Source organism: Triticum urartu, chromosome 1, assembly GCF_003073215.2.
Source record: "Triticum urartu cultivar G1812 chromosome 1, Tu2.1, whole genome shotgun sequence".
Lineage (NCBI taxonomy): Eukaryota > Viridiplantae > Streptophyta > Magnoliopsida > Poales > Poaceae > Triticum > Triticum urartu.
In genome coordinates, this window is record NC_053022.1 from 547547749 (window position 1) to 547563228 (window position 15480).

Sequence of the window (15480 nt, forward strand, 5' to 3'; positions counted from 1 at the left end):
CCATCTTCAAGCTTCATGAGAAAATCGAGCACCTCCAAGCCCAGATCTACGACCTGCAAAATCAAAACTGTGAGTATGAATATATATTCAAGAGGATGAGTTTGGCTGCAGATTTAAGGATCCCGGAGACTCGATCATCCTTCTATGATGGTGAGCCTATGCCTTCGAAGAGGGACGACAAGCCTACATCATCAACAACTCCATCTCCTTCACAGGCAAAAGAGATATAATCACATGGGTATGGGCACTCCCCTTGGCAACTACCAAGCTTTGGGGAGGTGCCCCGGTATCGTATCACCATCACACTCCTATCTTTACCATTTTTCTTAGTTTGATCCTTTTGGTAATATCTTGATCTAGTAGAATAAAGTTTTAATATGATTTAGTTTTGAGTTTTGCTTCTTGATCCTTATATGTAATCGAGTCCGTGAGCTATATATAATAAAGATTAGTGTTGAGTCAAGGGCTTGATTATCTTGCTATGATCATGAGGGAATTGAAGAAAAAGAAAGAATAAAAAGAAATAAAGAGATCATATTGATCTTATGGAGAGTAATGACTTCACATATAAAGAGTATGATGATTAAAATTGTTGAGAGTTGACAAACTTAGTTTTGGTCATCGTTGCAATTAATAGGAAATAATAAAGAAAGAGAGGTTTTCACATATAAATACACTATCTTGGACATCTTTTATGATTGTGAGCACTCATTAAAGTATGACATGCTAAAGAGTTGATGTTGGACAAGGAAGACAATGTAATGGGTTTTGTTTTCTTATATCTGAATAAAGTATATTGTCATGGATCATCCAACATGTTGAGCTTGCTTTTCCCTCTCATGCTAGCCAAATTCTTTGCACCAAGTAGAGATACTACTTGTGCTTCCAAATACCCTTAAAACCAGTTTGGCCATGAGAGTCCACCATATCTATCTATGGATTGAGTAAGATCCTTCAAGTAAGTTGTCATCGGTGCATGCAATAAAATTTTTTGCTTTCTAAATATGTATGATCTATTAGTGTGGAAAAAATAAACTTTATACGATCTTGTGATATGGAAGCAATAAAAGTGACGGACTGCATAATAAAGGTTCATATCACAAGTGGCAATATAAAGTGACGTTCTTTTGCATTAAGATTTCGTGCATCCAACCATAAAATCACATGACAACCTCTGCTTCCCTCTGCGAAGGGCCTATCTTTTACTTTTACCTTATGCAAGAGTCATGGTGATTTTCACCTCTCCTTTTTATATTTTATCCTTTGGTAAGCACCTTGTGTTGGAAAGATCTTGATATATATACCCAATTGGATGTAAGTTAGCATGAATCATTATTGTTGACATTACCCTTGAGGTAAAAGGTTGGGAGGCAACACTATAAGCCCATATCTTTCTCTATGTCCGATTAAAACTCCATACCCACAAGTATTGCATGAGTGTTAGCAATTGTGAAAGACTAAATGATAGTTGAGTATGTGGACTTGCTGAAAAGCTCTTATATTGACTCTTTCCGATGTTACGATAAATTGCAATTGCTTCAATGACTGAGATTATAGTTTCTTGGTTCTCAATGAGGTTTCTGATTCATACTTTACATTGTGAATAGATTATTACTCGAGCATAAGAAATAATATGACAATATCCATATATGTTGCTGTTATAAGAATGATCATGATGCCCTCATGTCCGTATTTTATTTTATCGACACCTCTACCTCTAAACATGTGGACATATTTATCGTTATCAGCTTCCGCTTGAGGACAAACGAGGTCTAAGCTTGGGGGAGTTGATACGTCCATTTTGCATCATGCTTTTATATCGATATTTATTGCATTATGGGCTGGCATTACACGTTATGTCACAATACTTATGCCTATTCTCTCTTATTTTACAAGGTTTACATGAAGAGGGAGAAAGCCGGCAGCTGGAATTCTGGGCTGGAAAAGGAGCAAATATTAGAGACCTATTCTGCACAGCTCCAAAAGTCCTAAAACTTCACGGGAGTTATTTTTGGAATTAATAAAAAATACTGGCGAAAGAAGCCACCAAAGGGGGCCCACACCCTGTCCACGAGGGTGGGGGCGCGCCCTACCCCCTGGGTCCACCCCTACCTCGTGGGCCCCCTGGTGGCCCTCTGATACCCATCTTCTGCTATATGAAGTCTTTCGTCTGAGAAAAAAGTCATAAGAAAGCTTTCGGGAAGAAACTCCGTCGCCACGAGGCGGAACCTTGGCGGAACCAATCTAGGGCTCCGGCAGAGCTATTCTGCCGGGGAAACTTCCCTCCGAGAGGGGGAAATCATCGCCATCGTCATCACCAACGATCCTCTCATCGGGAGGGGGTCAATCTCCATCAACATCTTCACCAGCACTGATGTCTACTACACAACCTTCTTCTTGTAGATGTTGTTGGGCCTCCAAGTGCAGAGGTTTGTAGGACAATAGCAAATTTCCCTCAAGTGGATGACCTAAGGTTTATCAATCCGTAGGAGGCGTAGGATGAAGATGGTCTCTCTCAAGCAACCCTGCAACCAAATAACAAAGAGTCTCTTGTGTCCCCAACACACCCAATAAAATGGTAAATTGTATAGGTGCACTAATTCGGCGAAGAGATGGTGATACAAGTGGTATATGGATAGTAGATAAAGGTATTTGTAATCTGAAATTATAAAAACAACAAGGTAACGAATGATAGAAGTGAGCGTAAACGGTATTGCAATGTGTAGAAATAAGGCCTAGGGTTCATACTTTCGCTAGTGTAAGTTCCCTCAACAATAATAACATAATTGTATCACATAACTATCCCTCAACATGCAACAAAGAGTCACTCCAAAGTCACTAATAGCGGAGAACGAACGAAGAGATTATGGTAGGGTACGAAACCACCTCAAAGTTATTCTTTCCAATCAATCCGTTGGGCTATTCCTATAAGTGTCACAAACAGCCCTAGAGTTCGTACTAGAATAACACCTTAAGACACAAATCAACCAAAACCCTAATGTCACCTAGATACTCCAATGTCACCTCAAGTATCCGTGGGTATGATTATACGAAATGCGTCACACAATCTCAGATTCATCTATTCAACCAACACAAAGGACCTCAAAGAGTGCCCCAAAGTTCTACCGGAGAATCACGACGAAAACGTGTGCCAACCCCTATGCATAGGTTCATGGGCGGAACCCGCAAGTTGATCACCAAAACATACATCAAGTGAATCACGTGATATCCCATTGTCACCACAGATATCCACGGCAAGACTGCCAAGACACACATCAAGTGTTCTCAAATCTTTAAAGACTCAATCCGATAAGATTACTTCAAAGGGGAAACTCAATTCATTACAAGAGAGTAGAGGGGGAAGAAAACATCATAGGATCCAACTATAATAGCAAAGCTCGCGATACATCAAGATCGTATCACCTCAGGAACACGAGAGAGAGAGATCAAACACATAGCTACTGGTACATACCCTCAGCCCCGAGGGGGAACTACTCCCTCCTCGTCATGGAGAGCACCGGGATGATGAAGATGGCCACCGGAGAAGGATTCCCCCTTCGACAGGGTGCCGGAACGGGTCTAGATTGGTTTTCTGTGGCTACGGAGGCTTCTGGCGGCGGAACTCCCGATCTATTGTGCTCTCAGATGTTTTTAGGGTATATGGAGATATATAGGCAGAAGAAGTACGTCAGGGGGGGCCACGAGGGGCTCACGAGGGTGGAGGGCGCGCCCCCTACCTCGTGACCTCCTCGCAGATCCCCGACGTGCACTCCAAGTCTTCTGGGCTTCTTTCCTTCCAAAAATGAGTTCCGTGAAGTTTCAGGTCAATTGGACTCTGTTTGATTTTCCTTTTCTTTGAAACCCTAAAATAGGCTAAAAATAGAAAATGGCACTGGGCTCTGGGTTAATAGGTTAGTCCCAAAAATGATATAAAAGTGTATAATAAAGCTCATAAACATTCAAAACAGTAGATAATATAGCATGGAGCAATAAAAAATTATAGATACGTTGGAGACGTATCAAGCACCATCTCATCTCAAACCCTAGTTCATCTCTTGTATCCAATCTTTGTATCCAAACCTCAGATTGGTACCTATGGGTTGCTAGTAGTGTTGATTACTCCTTGTAGTTGATGCTAGTTGGTTTACTTGGTGGAAGATCATATGTACAGATCCATTATGCATATTAATACCCCTCTGATTATGAACATGAATATGCTTTGTGAGTAGTTACATTTGTTCCTGAGGACATGGGAGAAGTCTTGCTATAAGTAGTCATGTGAATTTGGTATTCGTTCGATATATTGATGAGATGTATATTGTCATCCCTCTAGTGGTGTCATGTGAACGTCGACTACATGACACTTCACCATTGTTTGGGCCTAGAGGGAGGCATTGGGAAGTAATAAGCAGATAATGGGTTGCTAGAGTGACAGAAGCTTAAACCCTAGTTTATGCGTTGCTTCGTAAGGGGCTGATTTGGATCCATATGTTTCATGCTATGGTTAGGTTTACCTTAATACTTCTGTTGTAGTTGCGGATTCTTGCAATAGGGGTTAATCATAAGTTGGATGCTTGTCCAAGTAAGTGCAGTACCCAAGCACCGGTCCACCCACATATCAAATTATCAAAGTACCGAACGCGAATCATATTAACGTGATGAAAACTAGCTTGACGATAATTTCCATGTGTCCTCGGGAGCGCTTTATTTTATATAAGAGTTTGTCCAGACTTGTCCTTTGCTACAAAAAGGATTGGGCCATCTTGCTGCACCTTATGTACTTTCATTACTTGTTACTTGTTACAAATTACCTTATCACAAAACTATCTGTTACCGATAATTTCAGTGCTTGCAAAGAATACCTTACTGAAAACTGCTTATCATTTCCTTATGCTCCTCGTTGGGTTCGACACTCTTTACTTATCGAAAAGGCTACGATAGATCCCCTACACTTGTGGGTCATCAAGGGCCGTCCGAAAAGACACACAAGTTGAGTGTTTAGCCGTGTGCGGTGCTGTAACGCCCACGATGCAGCTATATCTCCCACATGTCGAAGCACGACTTAGAGGCATAACCGCATTGTAAGCAATGTCGCAAGTGAGGTAATCTTCACACAACCCATGTAATACATAAGGGAAAAAGATACATAGTTGGCTTACATTCGCCACTTCACACAATTACATGAATAAAACATTACATTCATCCAGATACACTCAAGGTCCGACTACGGAACCAAAATAAAAGAAGACTACCCCAAATGCTACATAGATCCCCGATCGTCCCAACTGGGCTCCACTACTGATCGACTGAAACGAAACAACACAATGGACAAGATCTTCATCGAACTCCTCCTTGAGCTCGGTTGCGTCACCTGCACGATATCATCGACACCTGCAAACTGGTTTTGGAAGTATCTGTGAGTCACGGGGACTCAGCAATCTCACACCCTCGCGATCAAGACTATTTAAGCTTATAGGTAGGGTAAAAGGTATGAGGTGGAGCTGTAGCAAGCGACTAGCATATATGGTGGCTAACATACGCAAATGAGAGCGAGAAGAGAAGGCAAAAGCACGGTCAAGAATCTATGATCAAGAAGTGATCCTAGAACAACCTACGTCAAACATTACTCCAACACTGTGTTCACTTCCCGGACTCCGCCGAGAAGAGACCATCACGGTTACACACGCGGTTGATGCATTTTATTTAAGATAAGTTTCAGGTTTTCTACAACCGTACATTAACAAATTCCCATCTACCCATAACCGCGGACGCGACTTTCGAAAGTTCAAATCCCTGCAGGGGTGCCCCAACTTAGCCCATCACAAGCTCTCACGGTCAATGAAGGATATTCCTTCTCCCAGGAAGACCCGATCAGGCTCGGAATCCCGGTTACAAGACATTTCGACAATGGTAAAACAAGACCAGCAAGACCACCCGCTGTGCCGACAAATCCTGATAGGAGCTGCACATATCTCGTTCTCAGGGCACACCAGATAAGCTAAGCGTACGGGAGCCAACATAACCCAAGTTTCCAAGGGACGGCCCCGCACGGTGCTCTGGGTTGGACCAACACTTAGAGAAGCACTGGCCCCGGGGGTTTAAATAAAGATGACCCTTGGGCAGGCCTACCCAAGGGAAAAAGAGGCTAGGTGGCAAATGGTAAAACCAAGGTTGGGCCTTGCTGGAGGAGTTTTATTCAAGGTGAACTGTCAAGGGGTTCCCATTATAACCCAACCGTGTAAGGAACGCAAAATCCGGGAACATAACACCGATATGACGGAAACTAGGGCGGCAAGAGTGGAACAAAACACCAGGCATAAGGCCGAGCCTTCCACCCTTTACCAAGTATATAGATGCATTAATATAATAAGAGATATTGTGATATCCCAACAAAATAACCATGTTCCAAACATGGAACAAGCTCCAATCTTCACCTGCAACTAACAACGCTATAAGAGGGGCTGAGCAAAGCGGTAACATAGCCAAACAACGGTTTGCTAGGACAAGGTGGGTTAGAGGTTTGGCTTAGCAATATGGGAGGCATGATAAGAAAGTGGTAGGTATCGTAGCATATGCATAGCAAAAGAGCGAGCATCTAGCAAGTAAAGATAGTGATTTCGAGGGTATGGTCATCTTGCCTGAGACCCCACAAGGAAGAAGAACGAGTCCATGAAGAAGACAAACGGACGTAGCCAACGGATCCTCACAAACGCAACGTTACCGGATTACCGAGAAGAAGTACACCGGAAAGAAAGCAAACAACCACCACATAAACATGGCATGATGCACAATCAAGTATGATGCATGTCCGGTTTAATGAAGCATGGCATGGAAAAATGCACAAACAATCCTACAAATTAAGTGGAGCTCAACATGCAACTCCGTTGCATATTGACGAAACACCACATTCAAGTTATTTAGTTCGATCTCGTTTATGTACCCAACAATATTCAATGTTGTTAGCATGGCAAGAGGTGAAGCAAAGTAGAACTACCTATCTAGTCAAGTTTAAATGAGGCCGGAACAACAAACAACAAGTCCGGAAAAATCCCCATGAGCATATTATAGATTTGATACTGTTCTGCCCTAAACAATATTTTAGAGTTGTTAAACATGCAAAGTAAAGCCACCATGTTAAACTAGGTATTTTTCCACCCCATTTACATATAAAGTTTGTTTAAAACCGAGCTACGGTTGTAGTTATGAATTAAAGTATTTTAGCATGACATAGGAGCAAATTTAACCAAACAACATTTTAAATATTTCAAACATGCATGAAAGTTGAATATTATTAAACTAGACAAAATTCTAAGCAACTTTCATATATAAAACATTTCAATCCGACGCACGGTTGTGGAATTATTAAATGCATGATCAACAAGGGCTTTTCTGTAAAACTGCAATCCTACGGATAATTAGCAAAAACACAGAGGCCAGAAAAAAAATGGAATGGGCCGAAACTGGCAGGCCCAGAGGTGCACAGGGGAGGCTGGGGCTGCTCACAGCGGGCCTTGGGCCGGTCGGTGGTGAGGTGAGGCCGAAAGGGGGGCGCTGGGCCTGGGGTGGCTGTGACCCAGCAGGATCGGTCAACGGGCGAGGGGTCGGGCGAGCTGCTCTGCTCGTCCTGGAAGCAGAGGACGCATGCGGTTTGGGCAGCGATGCGGTCAACGAGCAAAGGATCTGGCGGCTGGGCGCGATGTAGATGCAGAGGAGGCTAGCTCAGGCGCAAAACCGGCGAGGGTAGCGGATCCGGGCGCGGGGAGCCCCTTCCCGGCGAGATCTGGCGCCACCGGTGACGATGTACGCGAGCGGCGGTGGTGGTTCCTGTAGAGCCATGGGAAAGAGAGCGAGAGAGAGAGTGAGATCGTGAGAGCAGGTAGGAAGGAGAAGACCGACGGGAGGAAGGGAGCGAGCGGCGGGGCTCATCTGCAGTGGCGGGCTCTCCTCGAGGGTGCTCCGGTGGTGTATCTCGCCAGCGGGAGGCGGAGCGACGATGCTGGCGAGCACACGGGACGGCGGCTCGGGATCGAGGAACGGAGCGCGGTGGTTGGTTGGGCACGGAAATAGAGGAGATACAGTGGGGCGGCGGCTAGGAGGATCCCTAGGAAAAAGGGGTTAGGTTCAAAATGGACTAGGGGTAGACTAAATATATACATCACAGATTAGGTTAGGGGCTATCTCGACCCTACGATCGCAAACGGACGATCGCGGATAAAATAGCTAGGGAGTCCAAATAAGAAAACGAAAACGTTTTGTAGATGTTCGGGGTTGTTCCGGATCCAACGGTGACATGTGTCTGGGTCGGGTCCGGGACATCTTTTGGACGCGCGCGCGAGGAGGGCCGCGGGCTGACGGGAGAGGTTAGGTTGGGCCTGGCGGTGGTAGTGGACTGTGAAGAAGGCCTCAGGCTGAGAAAAGAGAAGAGAGAGACCCGGCGACTGTTTCCGGAGACCGAAAACGTCCGACGAAAAGACCGGCTATAATGCCGCTATAGTTTAACGGTTGGGCTATCAAACGAACTCCGAATGCGATGAAACTTGACAGGCGGTCTATCTACACTATAATAAGACCACATGCCAACTTTCAACCCAATCCGAGAACATTTTACGGCCACTTATAAAATAATAATTCGGACGTGCCGCGGGCGCGTGCGAGTGTGGTTGGCCTCAGAACGGACAACGGACGGAACTGGGGGAACCCGGACGGATGCAAGTTTTGAAAACATGATGATGCAATGCACATGATGACATGATGAAATGCAACACGCAAGCAAATGACAAGGCAACAACATCGAATAACTGGAAGACACCTGGCACATCGGTCTCGGGGTGTCACAGGTGCCCCCCTCCATAGAATTCCACCTCGGTCATATCGTTGTAGTGCTTAAACGAAGCCCTGCGTCGGTAACTTCATCATCACCGTCATCACGCCGTCGTGCTGACGAAACTTTCCCTCGGCCTGAACTGGATCAAGAGTACAAGTGACGTCACTGAGCTGAACGTGTGCAGATCGTGGAGGTGTCGTACATTCGGTACTTGATCAGTTGGATCGTGAAGACGTTCGACTACATCAACCGCGTTTCATAAAGTTTCCGCTTTCGGTCTACGAGGGTACGTAGACATACTCTCCCCACTCATTGCTATGCATCTCCTAGATAGATCTTGCGTGACCGTAGGAAATTTTTGAAATACTGCGTTCCCCAACACCCAACAACCTATATATTAGAAGAGTTGGCCAGTGTGGCCGGGACACCCTCACTCTCTTCTCGTGCAACCCTAGACGCCATCTACTTTTTCTCTCACTATGCTGCTTCCAACGTTCCCATCCCGACGACCGCGTGCACGGTTGTTCCAGAGAGCAGGTGCCTTCGGAACCCTATCCTTCAAGATCCTGCTCGAGAGAAGGGCGATAAGGTTTTTGGGAGCGTCTCGGCATGACTGCTCCCGATCGTTTCCCGTCTCCATCCTCCTCTGCTTCCACTACTTCCCCTGCGTCAACATCATGGCCGATGACGAAATCGCCAAGAAGAAGGTCGCGGACAACGCCGAGGCTGCTGTTGGCCCTGCTGCATCGGCCTGGCCAATCGAATGGTATAATTTGTTCATCCCTACATGCTCCTTCATGTATTGGCCATATATGTTGTGTTCATAGATATTTCGGTTCTATGTACTGCACGTACTCACATGCTTATGTATCGGTATATGAGTTGCATATCATGCTTATTATCTACTCGTGGATTAGATTAATAAAAAATGTGCTAATGTATCCATCACGATCTCGATCTTGCCCGGCCGTATGGGCATCACGTTGTGTTGGTGTACACACCCTCGCCATTTAACGAACGAAATCAATGTGTTGGTGTATATCGATCTCTCTTTAATTTCCTTGAGCAAAGATGATCCGTGCCGGTGCCCGTGCACGCGCTGTCCTAGCAATCCTCGTAGGCCCACAGTATCTCTACGAGCGATCCCGTCGACCGCACGCACGAACGGACGGCGAGATCTCCTCCACTCAGCCAGGAGCAAGCGGGGCGCCATGTCACCCCGCCACCGTGTCAGGGGGTCAGGATAGGCCTATCCGGAAGCGGCCGCGTGGCGCCCTCCCTATGGGCGTCGGCCGCGCGCAGCCTCTCCCACACAAACCTCATCGACGGCCAGCCGTTTCAAATCCTTAACAGCATCCACTGATCAAAGTGTGTGCACGTACCCCGCAGCTCCAGAACCAGGACACGCCCACGGTATACGCACGTACAGCTCGATCGCAATGGCGTCGCTCGTCGCCGTCCAGCCGGTCGCCGTGCGGGGCCTGGCCGGCAGCTCCATCTCCGGCCGCAAGCTCGCCGTCCGGCCCGCCTCCGCCGCCGTCTCCCGCTCCACCCGCAGGTACCACCCAACACGAGTTCGACAGCACGCACACCATCGATCGAGAGCAACACCGCGTGGCTCAACTGACATGGCATGAACGCAGGGCTCGCGGGGCGGCGGTGGTGGCCAAGTACGGGGAGAAGAGCGTCTACTTCGACCTGGACGACATCGCCAACACGACGGGGCAGTGGGACCTGTACGGCAGCGACGCGGCGTCGCCCTACAACGGCCTGCAGAGCAAGTTCTTCAACACCTTCGCCGCGCCCTTCACCAAGCGAGGGCTGCTGCTCAAGGTCCTGCTGCTCGGCGGCGGCTCCCTGCTCGCCTACGTCAGCGCCACCGCCTCCCCCGACCTGCTCCCCATCAAGAAGGGGCCCCAGCTGCCCCCCACCCCGGGGCCACGTGGCAAGATCTAAGTAGATCTGCAATCAAGGCCTTCTTCCTCCTCTCGCCTCGTGCTTGTGTACCATGGATCTGATGGATTCCCCCCTATGGCCCTATCTATGTCCTCTGTTGATACTTGATCTTTGTACTACTTCGTATCAGTAATTGGGAAGATGCTGCTTGCATGATGCATGCAATTACTACTAGTAGATCATTTGCTCTTTGACGATTGCCAGTACTGTTTTTTGCAGTACCATGTTTTTGCTGTACTGGCGGTTTAAATTACTACTCCCTCCATACCTGCGACAAGTAATCCAGAACGGAGGGAGTACTTGCCTAATGTGTGCGATGGTACGGGTACAGTGCCGATCTATACTTCTTTCCCTGGGTTTGGTTTGTGCTTTATATATAAAAAGCGGGGCGAAAGCCTGTTTCGAGCCAATATGTATTGTCCGGCCGGCCTACTCATCGCTCTGCGTGCACAGCTGCACACGTACATACTCCCTCCGTCCGGAACTACTATCCATTTCTGCGACAAATAATTCGAAACTAAGAGTTGTTGCTGCTGCCGGCAGGATATTAGTTCTTACCCCGCTTGTTTCGTTAATGTCTGATAAATACCATCAAGCATACATTGCGTCGTCGATTTTATGCAAAAATCCAACTGACATTATAACACTCCTACAAGACACTGGAAAGGCTACGCTTAACAAACATTGCACGGAAAACAGGGTCTGGAAGAGGTCAAGGTTAACTAGTACAGAAGCAGGCTAGAAAACTACATGTCCATTTCTCAGGCTCAGTGTGAAAAATCTCAACATTATTTAGTTCTTGTAGATAAGGGGGGGTCACACATCAGCAGCACATCATATTGGCCTCTGCACCAAATTTCCACTGGGGGTCGAACACAATGGAGATACAGACAGGTGTCCGAAAGCTTACATAAACCTCACAAGTCACAGTGCACCCTGATCGATCACAATGCTCTCAACACATATTTACATGCATTTTGGTCCGAATGATCTGGCACATATGTCTTCCCCCACCCCACCTCCCCTCCCCGCCACCCCCTACGGCAGCGCGCCACTAGTGTCTAGATATGGGGCTCCGTGCTCCGCCCAGGTTCTCAAGCTTGTCCAGGTAGGAGTACCTCTTGGTGCCGATCTTGGAGACCTTGCTCAGCTTCTTGCCCTGGGGATCCTGTGATTCTAGTATCATGGTCTCGATGGTGCCGTCCCGAGGCCCCACGAGGTCGAACAATGTCGAGTTAACCGGCTCCATTCTTCCCAGCCTCCCCATCTCGTCCTTGGCGTCTTGGACCACCGTGTCCGTGTCATCGGATGTCAAGCTCGGCATCCGCAACGAGTCCCCTTGCTTGGGGTCTTGGGTGAGGGAGTCGGCGTGGAGAACGTCCTCGATGCGGGACATTACGGTGTAGGCTAGGCTCTCGAGCGTCCTTGAGTAGCTCTCCAGAATGGCACTCCCAACATCCTGCAAAAACAACACGTACGGAAACACAAATGTATGTAGTTGGCATTATATATAGTAATGAAAAGGTACTCCTTTTCTAAAAAAGAGTAATGAAAAGGCACTGTAGCAATTCCGAAAACAAAGTGAGAATTGTGGGTACCCTGTTGTATTGGATTTTGCTGATGTCCAGAGCTGATTGGGAAATCCCTGGAAACCTGTGCTTGAGTAGGAGAAGAACGTTCTCCGCCCTCCCCTCGAATCGGCCCCGCTTCTCGTGGCTAACGCCATGGCCCCACTTGCCATCCCTCTGCATTTTCTTCTGCCAAATGACGACCGACGCTTCAATCCGGTTCTTCAGATCGACAATGTTGTACTCGTTCGACAGGTCAACCGTTGCTATGAGTTCTTCGGGGTTGAAATAATCGTCGGTTATAAGCTTGTACATCGAGTCCCCAAGGGTGGATTTCCCATTCTACAAAGCATAAGAGTAAGAGGATATTGTCATGTGAGATCTCAGTAATGTAGTCAAGTAAGTTAAATGTGATTGTTGTATAATAACGTCCTTGTGTTCTTATGGATCACCTTAGGCAGAGACTCCATGTATGCTTCTGGAACATCCATCTCCATGATAACATTAGCATTGATGGCCATTGTTGCCTTCAAGACTTGGTTGACGAGCTCCTTCTGGTGCTGAAGCCATCTCCTCGTGGAGTCTGACAGACCCTCGGGAGGGACCTTGACCGTCGGGAGCCACCATTTGTCACTCTGCTCCGCCGCGTCGCCCTTCTCCGATTCATTGTCATTTTTCTTCACATACCAAAACTCCTGCTTGTCGCCGAAACTATCGAGATAGTCCTGTTCGACAGCAGAAATGCGCAACGGTAACAAATTAGCAACTCAGCTATCTTCACATCAATCTCGTAAACAATTCAGAGAAGGGTGTGGAATTCTATATTACAAGGAGCATTCCGTCAAGCTTGCGCAATGCCGGGATGTTCATCAGCAGATCTCTGCGTTGCTGAGTTATCATAACCTGCTTGTCGAAAAAGAATAAAAATGTACTATTGTAATTAGTTGTAAACTTGTAATTCGATTTGCATAACGAGGTTGCATAGTACAGGCCCTAAGTAAGGCAAAAAAAAAAAGTGTGACCGCCTAAGGCTCCAGTAGGCACAACCCACATTGTACGTCTTCACTAACCAATTTATTTTTCTTTGTAGGACCCTAACCACATTGTACAATCATGTTTTTTTTTGAAAAGGAGGAATACCCCCGGCCTCTGCATTTCTTGATGCACACAACCATATATAAACAAGCACGTGTAATGAAAACAGGGGTAGGGGTTTGTTTCTGACCTCCATGGTGCTGCCATCCTCAGCCACCTGGCGTGAAGGAACGAACTCGACGATGAAATCGGTGACAGAGAGAAGCCAGTCGATCTCCTTTGTCCACCGAGCCTTCGGCTCAGGGGCCATCGGTTGGAGACGCCGCTGCTCACCGAACACGGAAGCTGCAACAGCGTGCCACCACGAGAAAGGATACATAAGTGGTAAGATTTTCCACAAGAAACCAAGCACGAATTGAAATGATTTGAAATCCATAAATCATGCATCAAGCACGTGATAGGGCTAGGGCTCCCGATTTAGTCGTGCATGTACTCATTCGCGGGGTCGAAGATTGTCTCGTGTACAAATAAGTGTTTTCTCTAATGTCCACTAATTTATTTTGAGGATTAAAATCATTTAACCAATTACTTTCGTTTGGATTTTGTGGTGACAAGTACTCTCATTTCTGAGACCCATTTTTTCACACACCAAAAATTCCATTAATTTAGCTCGCACTACAGGCCTTTGAAACATGAGGGTAGGGGAGTGATTACCTGCTATATTGGCGGTGGCACAAAATGGAAAGAATTGAAAGGAAAGGGAGTGATTACCTGCAAGATTGGTGATGGCGTTGGAGAGAGCGAGAGCCGAGGAGACCCCTTTGCCGGTGCCGGACATGTCCTCCCCCAGCAGCAGCTTGGAGAACTTCTCCTTCACCATGTCCGTGTCTGCAATTGGAATGGATCGGCCACCGGAGCAAATCATTCGTGGAACAAGACCGGGACGATCATCCGCATTCACCGGGACGCTAGCTTAGAGATGAAGAGCGGCGACGAACCTGAAGGCGGGCCCTCGGGCCGTGGAGGGGGCTTCTGGGGCGGCGCGGCGGACGTGGACGGCCTTGGTCCGTCGGAAGGGCCGCCGGCGAGCGGCGGCGGGATGAGGTCGACCGAAAGCTTGCCCCTGGACCCGCAGCTGCTCCTGGAGAGCATCCGCCTGGCGCACGGCAGCGTCTGGGCCTTGGACGAGGGCTCCATCGTGGGGCTCCCCGGGTCGAGGGCCACGTCCTCCGACGAGACCGAGGAGAGCGGCGAGGAGGGCGTGGACGACGCCTTCCCGGACTTGCGCCGCCTGAAGGAGAACCTGGAGTCGCGGCCGTGCCCGGTCTTGAGGAACGGCGGCGCCATCACGCGCTCATCGCAGGCATGCACGGGTCAGCACCGCATCCCGCGGGCACGCGCGCACGTACCCGTACGCCGACGTGCGGCGGGCCGGCCGAGGTCAGAAGGGGAGAAAGAAACACCGGCCGGCCGTCCGTCCGTCCGTCCGTCCGACCTCGCGCCCCCGCGCGCGAGAGAGAGATGGGAGGAGGGATGCCCGGTGGCTGGCGGGCGCGCGTGGCTGGCTGGCTGGCTGGCTAGATTCGGGGCGGGGGAGACGGTTTTGCGAGGGAGGCGAGGAGAGGAAAGGGGGGTGGGGAGGGACGTGTCTGTGGATGGATGGCGCGAGCTGCAGCCGCGCCGCGGGAAATGGGTCCGTTTTGTGTGTGTCGTCCAGCCCAGGTCGGCCACGCTCCCTCCCTCCAAACATGGGCAATGGGAGTGGTTTATCGTTGGAGATGTTGTACCACGCTGCTATTTTTAATCTCACTCGCCCGTGGTTACTTTTCTCCATCTCGGTTGGTGGTTAATTACCACGTGCTACTCTTAGGAGTACAACATAACAGTAACAGTACTTGGGATCGCCAAAATCATGGTGAATCATAATAGCTCAGCCTAAGCAGTAGTACTTGGGATGTCCCCTGGCGGCTCCCGTCTAGGGTTTGAGATACCTCCGGTGGCGACACCGTGAGGCTGTTCCGGACTCTACCACCAATCCCGATCCTCCCCGACTTGGTACTCGGGTTGATTAAGGGGATAGCCTCGCTATCTACCCGG

General features: G+C 48.2%; 2 protein-coding genes across 2 annotated transcripts; one reads left to right on the forward strand and one right to left on the reverse strand.

Moving 5' to 3' along the window:
- The first annotated feature begins 10127 nt into the window (after positions 1-10127).
- Positions 10128-10957, forward strand: LOC125528800 (photosystem I reaction center subunit VI, chloroplastic). Its single transcript, XM_048693240.1, has 2 exons — positions 10128-10382; positions 10468-10957. The coding sequence occupies exons 1-2, from the start codon at positions 10264-10266 to the stop codon at positions 10778-10780; spliced, it is 432 nt and encodes a 143-aa protein (XP_048549197.1). The 5' UTR covers positions 10128-10263; the 3' UTR covers positions 10781-10957.
- Positions 10958-10972: 15 nt separating this feature from the next.
- Positions 10973-15112, reverse strand: LOC125528791 (rop guanine nucleotide exchange factor 9-like). Its single transcript, XM_048693231.1, has 7 exons — positions 14382-15112; positions 14155-14271; positions 13574-13728; positions 13177-13251; positions 12801-13073; positions 12379-12690; positions 10973-12239 (listed from the first exon to the last, which is right to left on the reverse strand). Exons 1-7 carry the CDS (start codon positions 14728-14730, stop codon positions 11835-11837), a joined length of 1686 nt encoding a protein of 561 aa, XP_048549188.1. The 5' UTR covers positions 14731-15112; the 3' UTR covers positions 10973-11834.
- Positions 15113-15480: the final 368 nt, after the last annotated feature.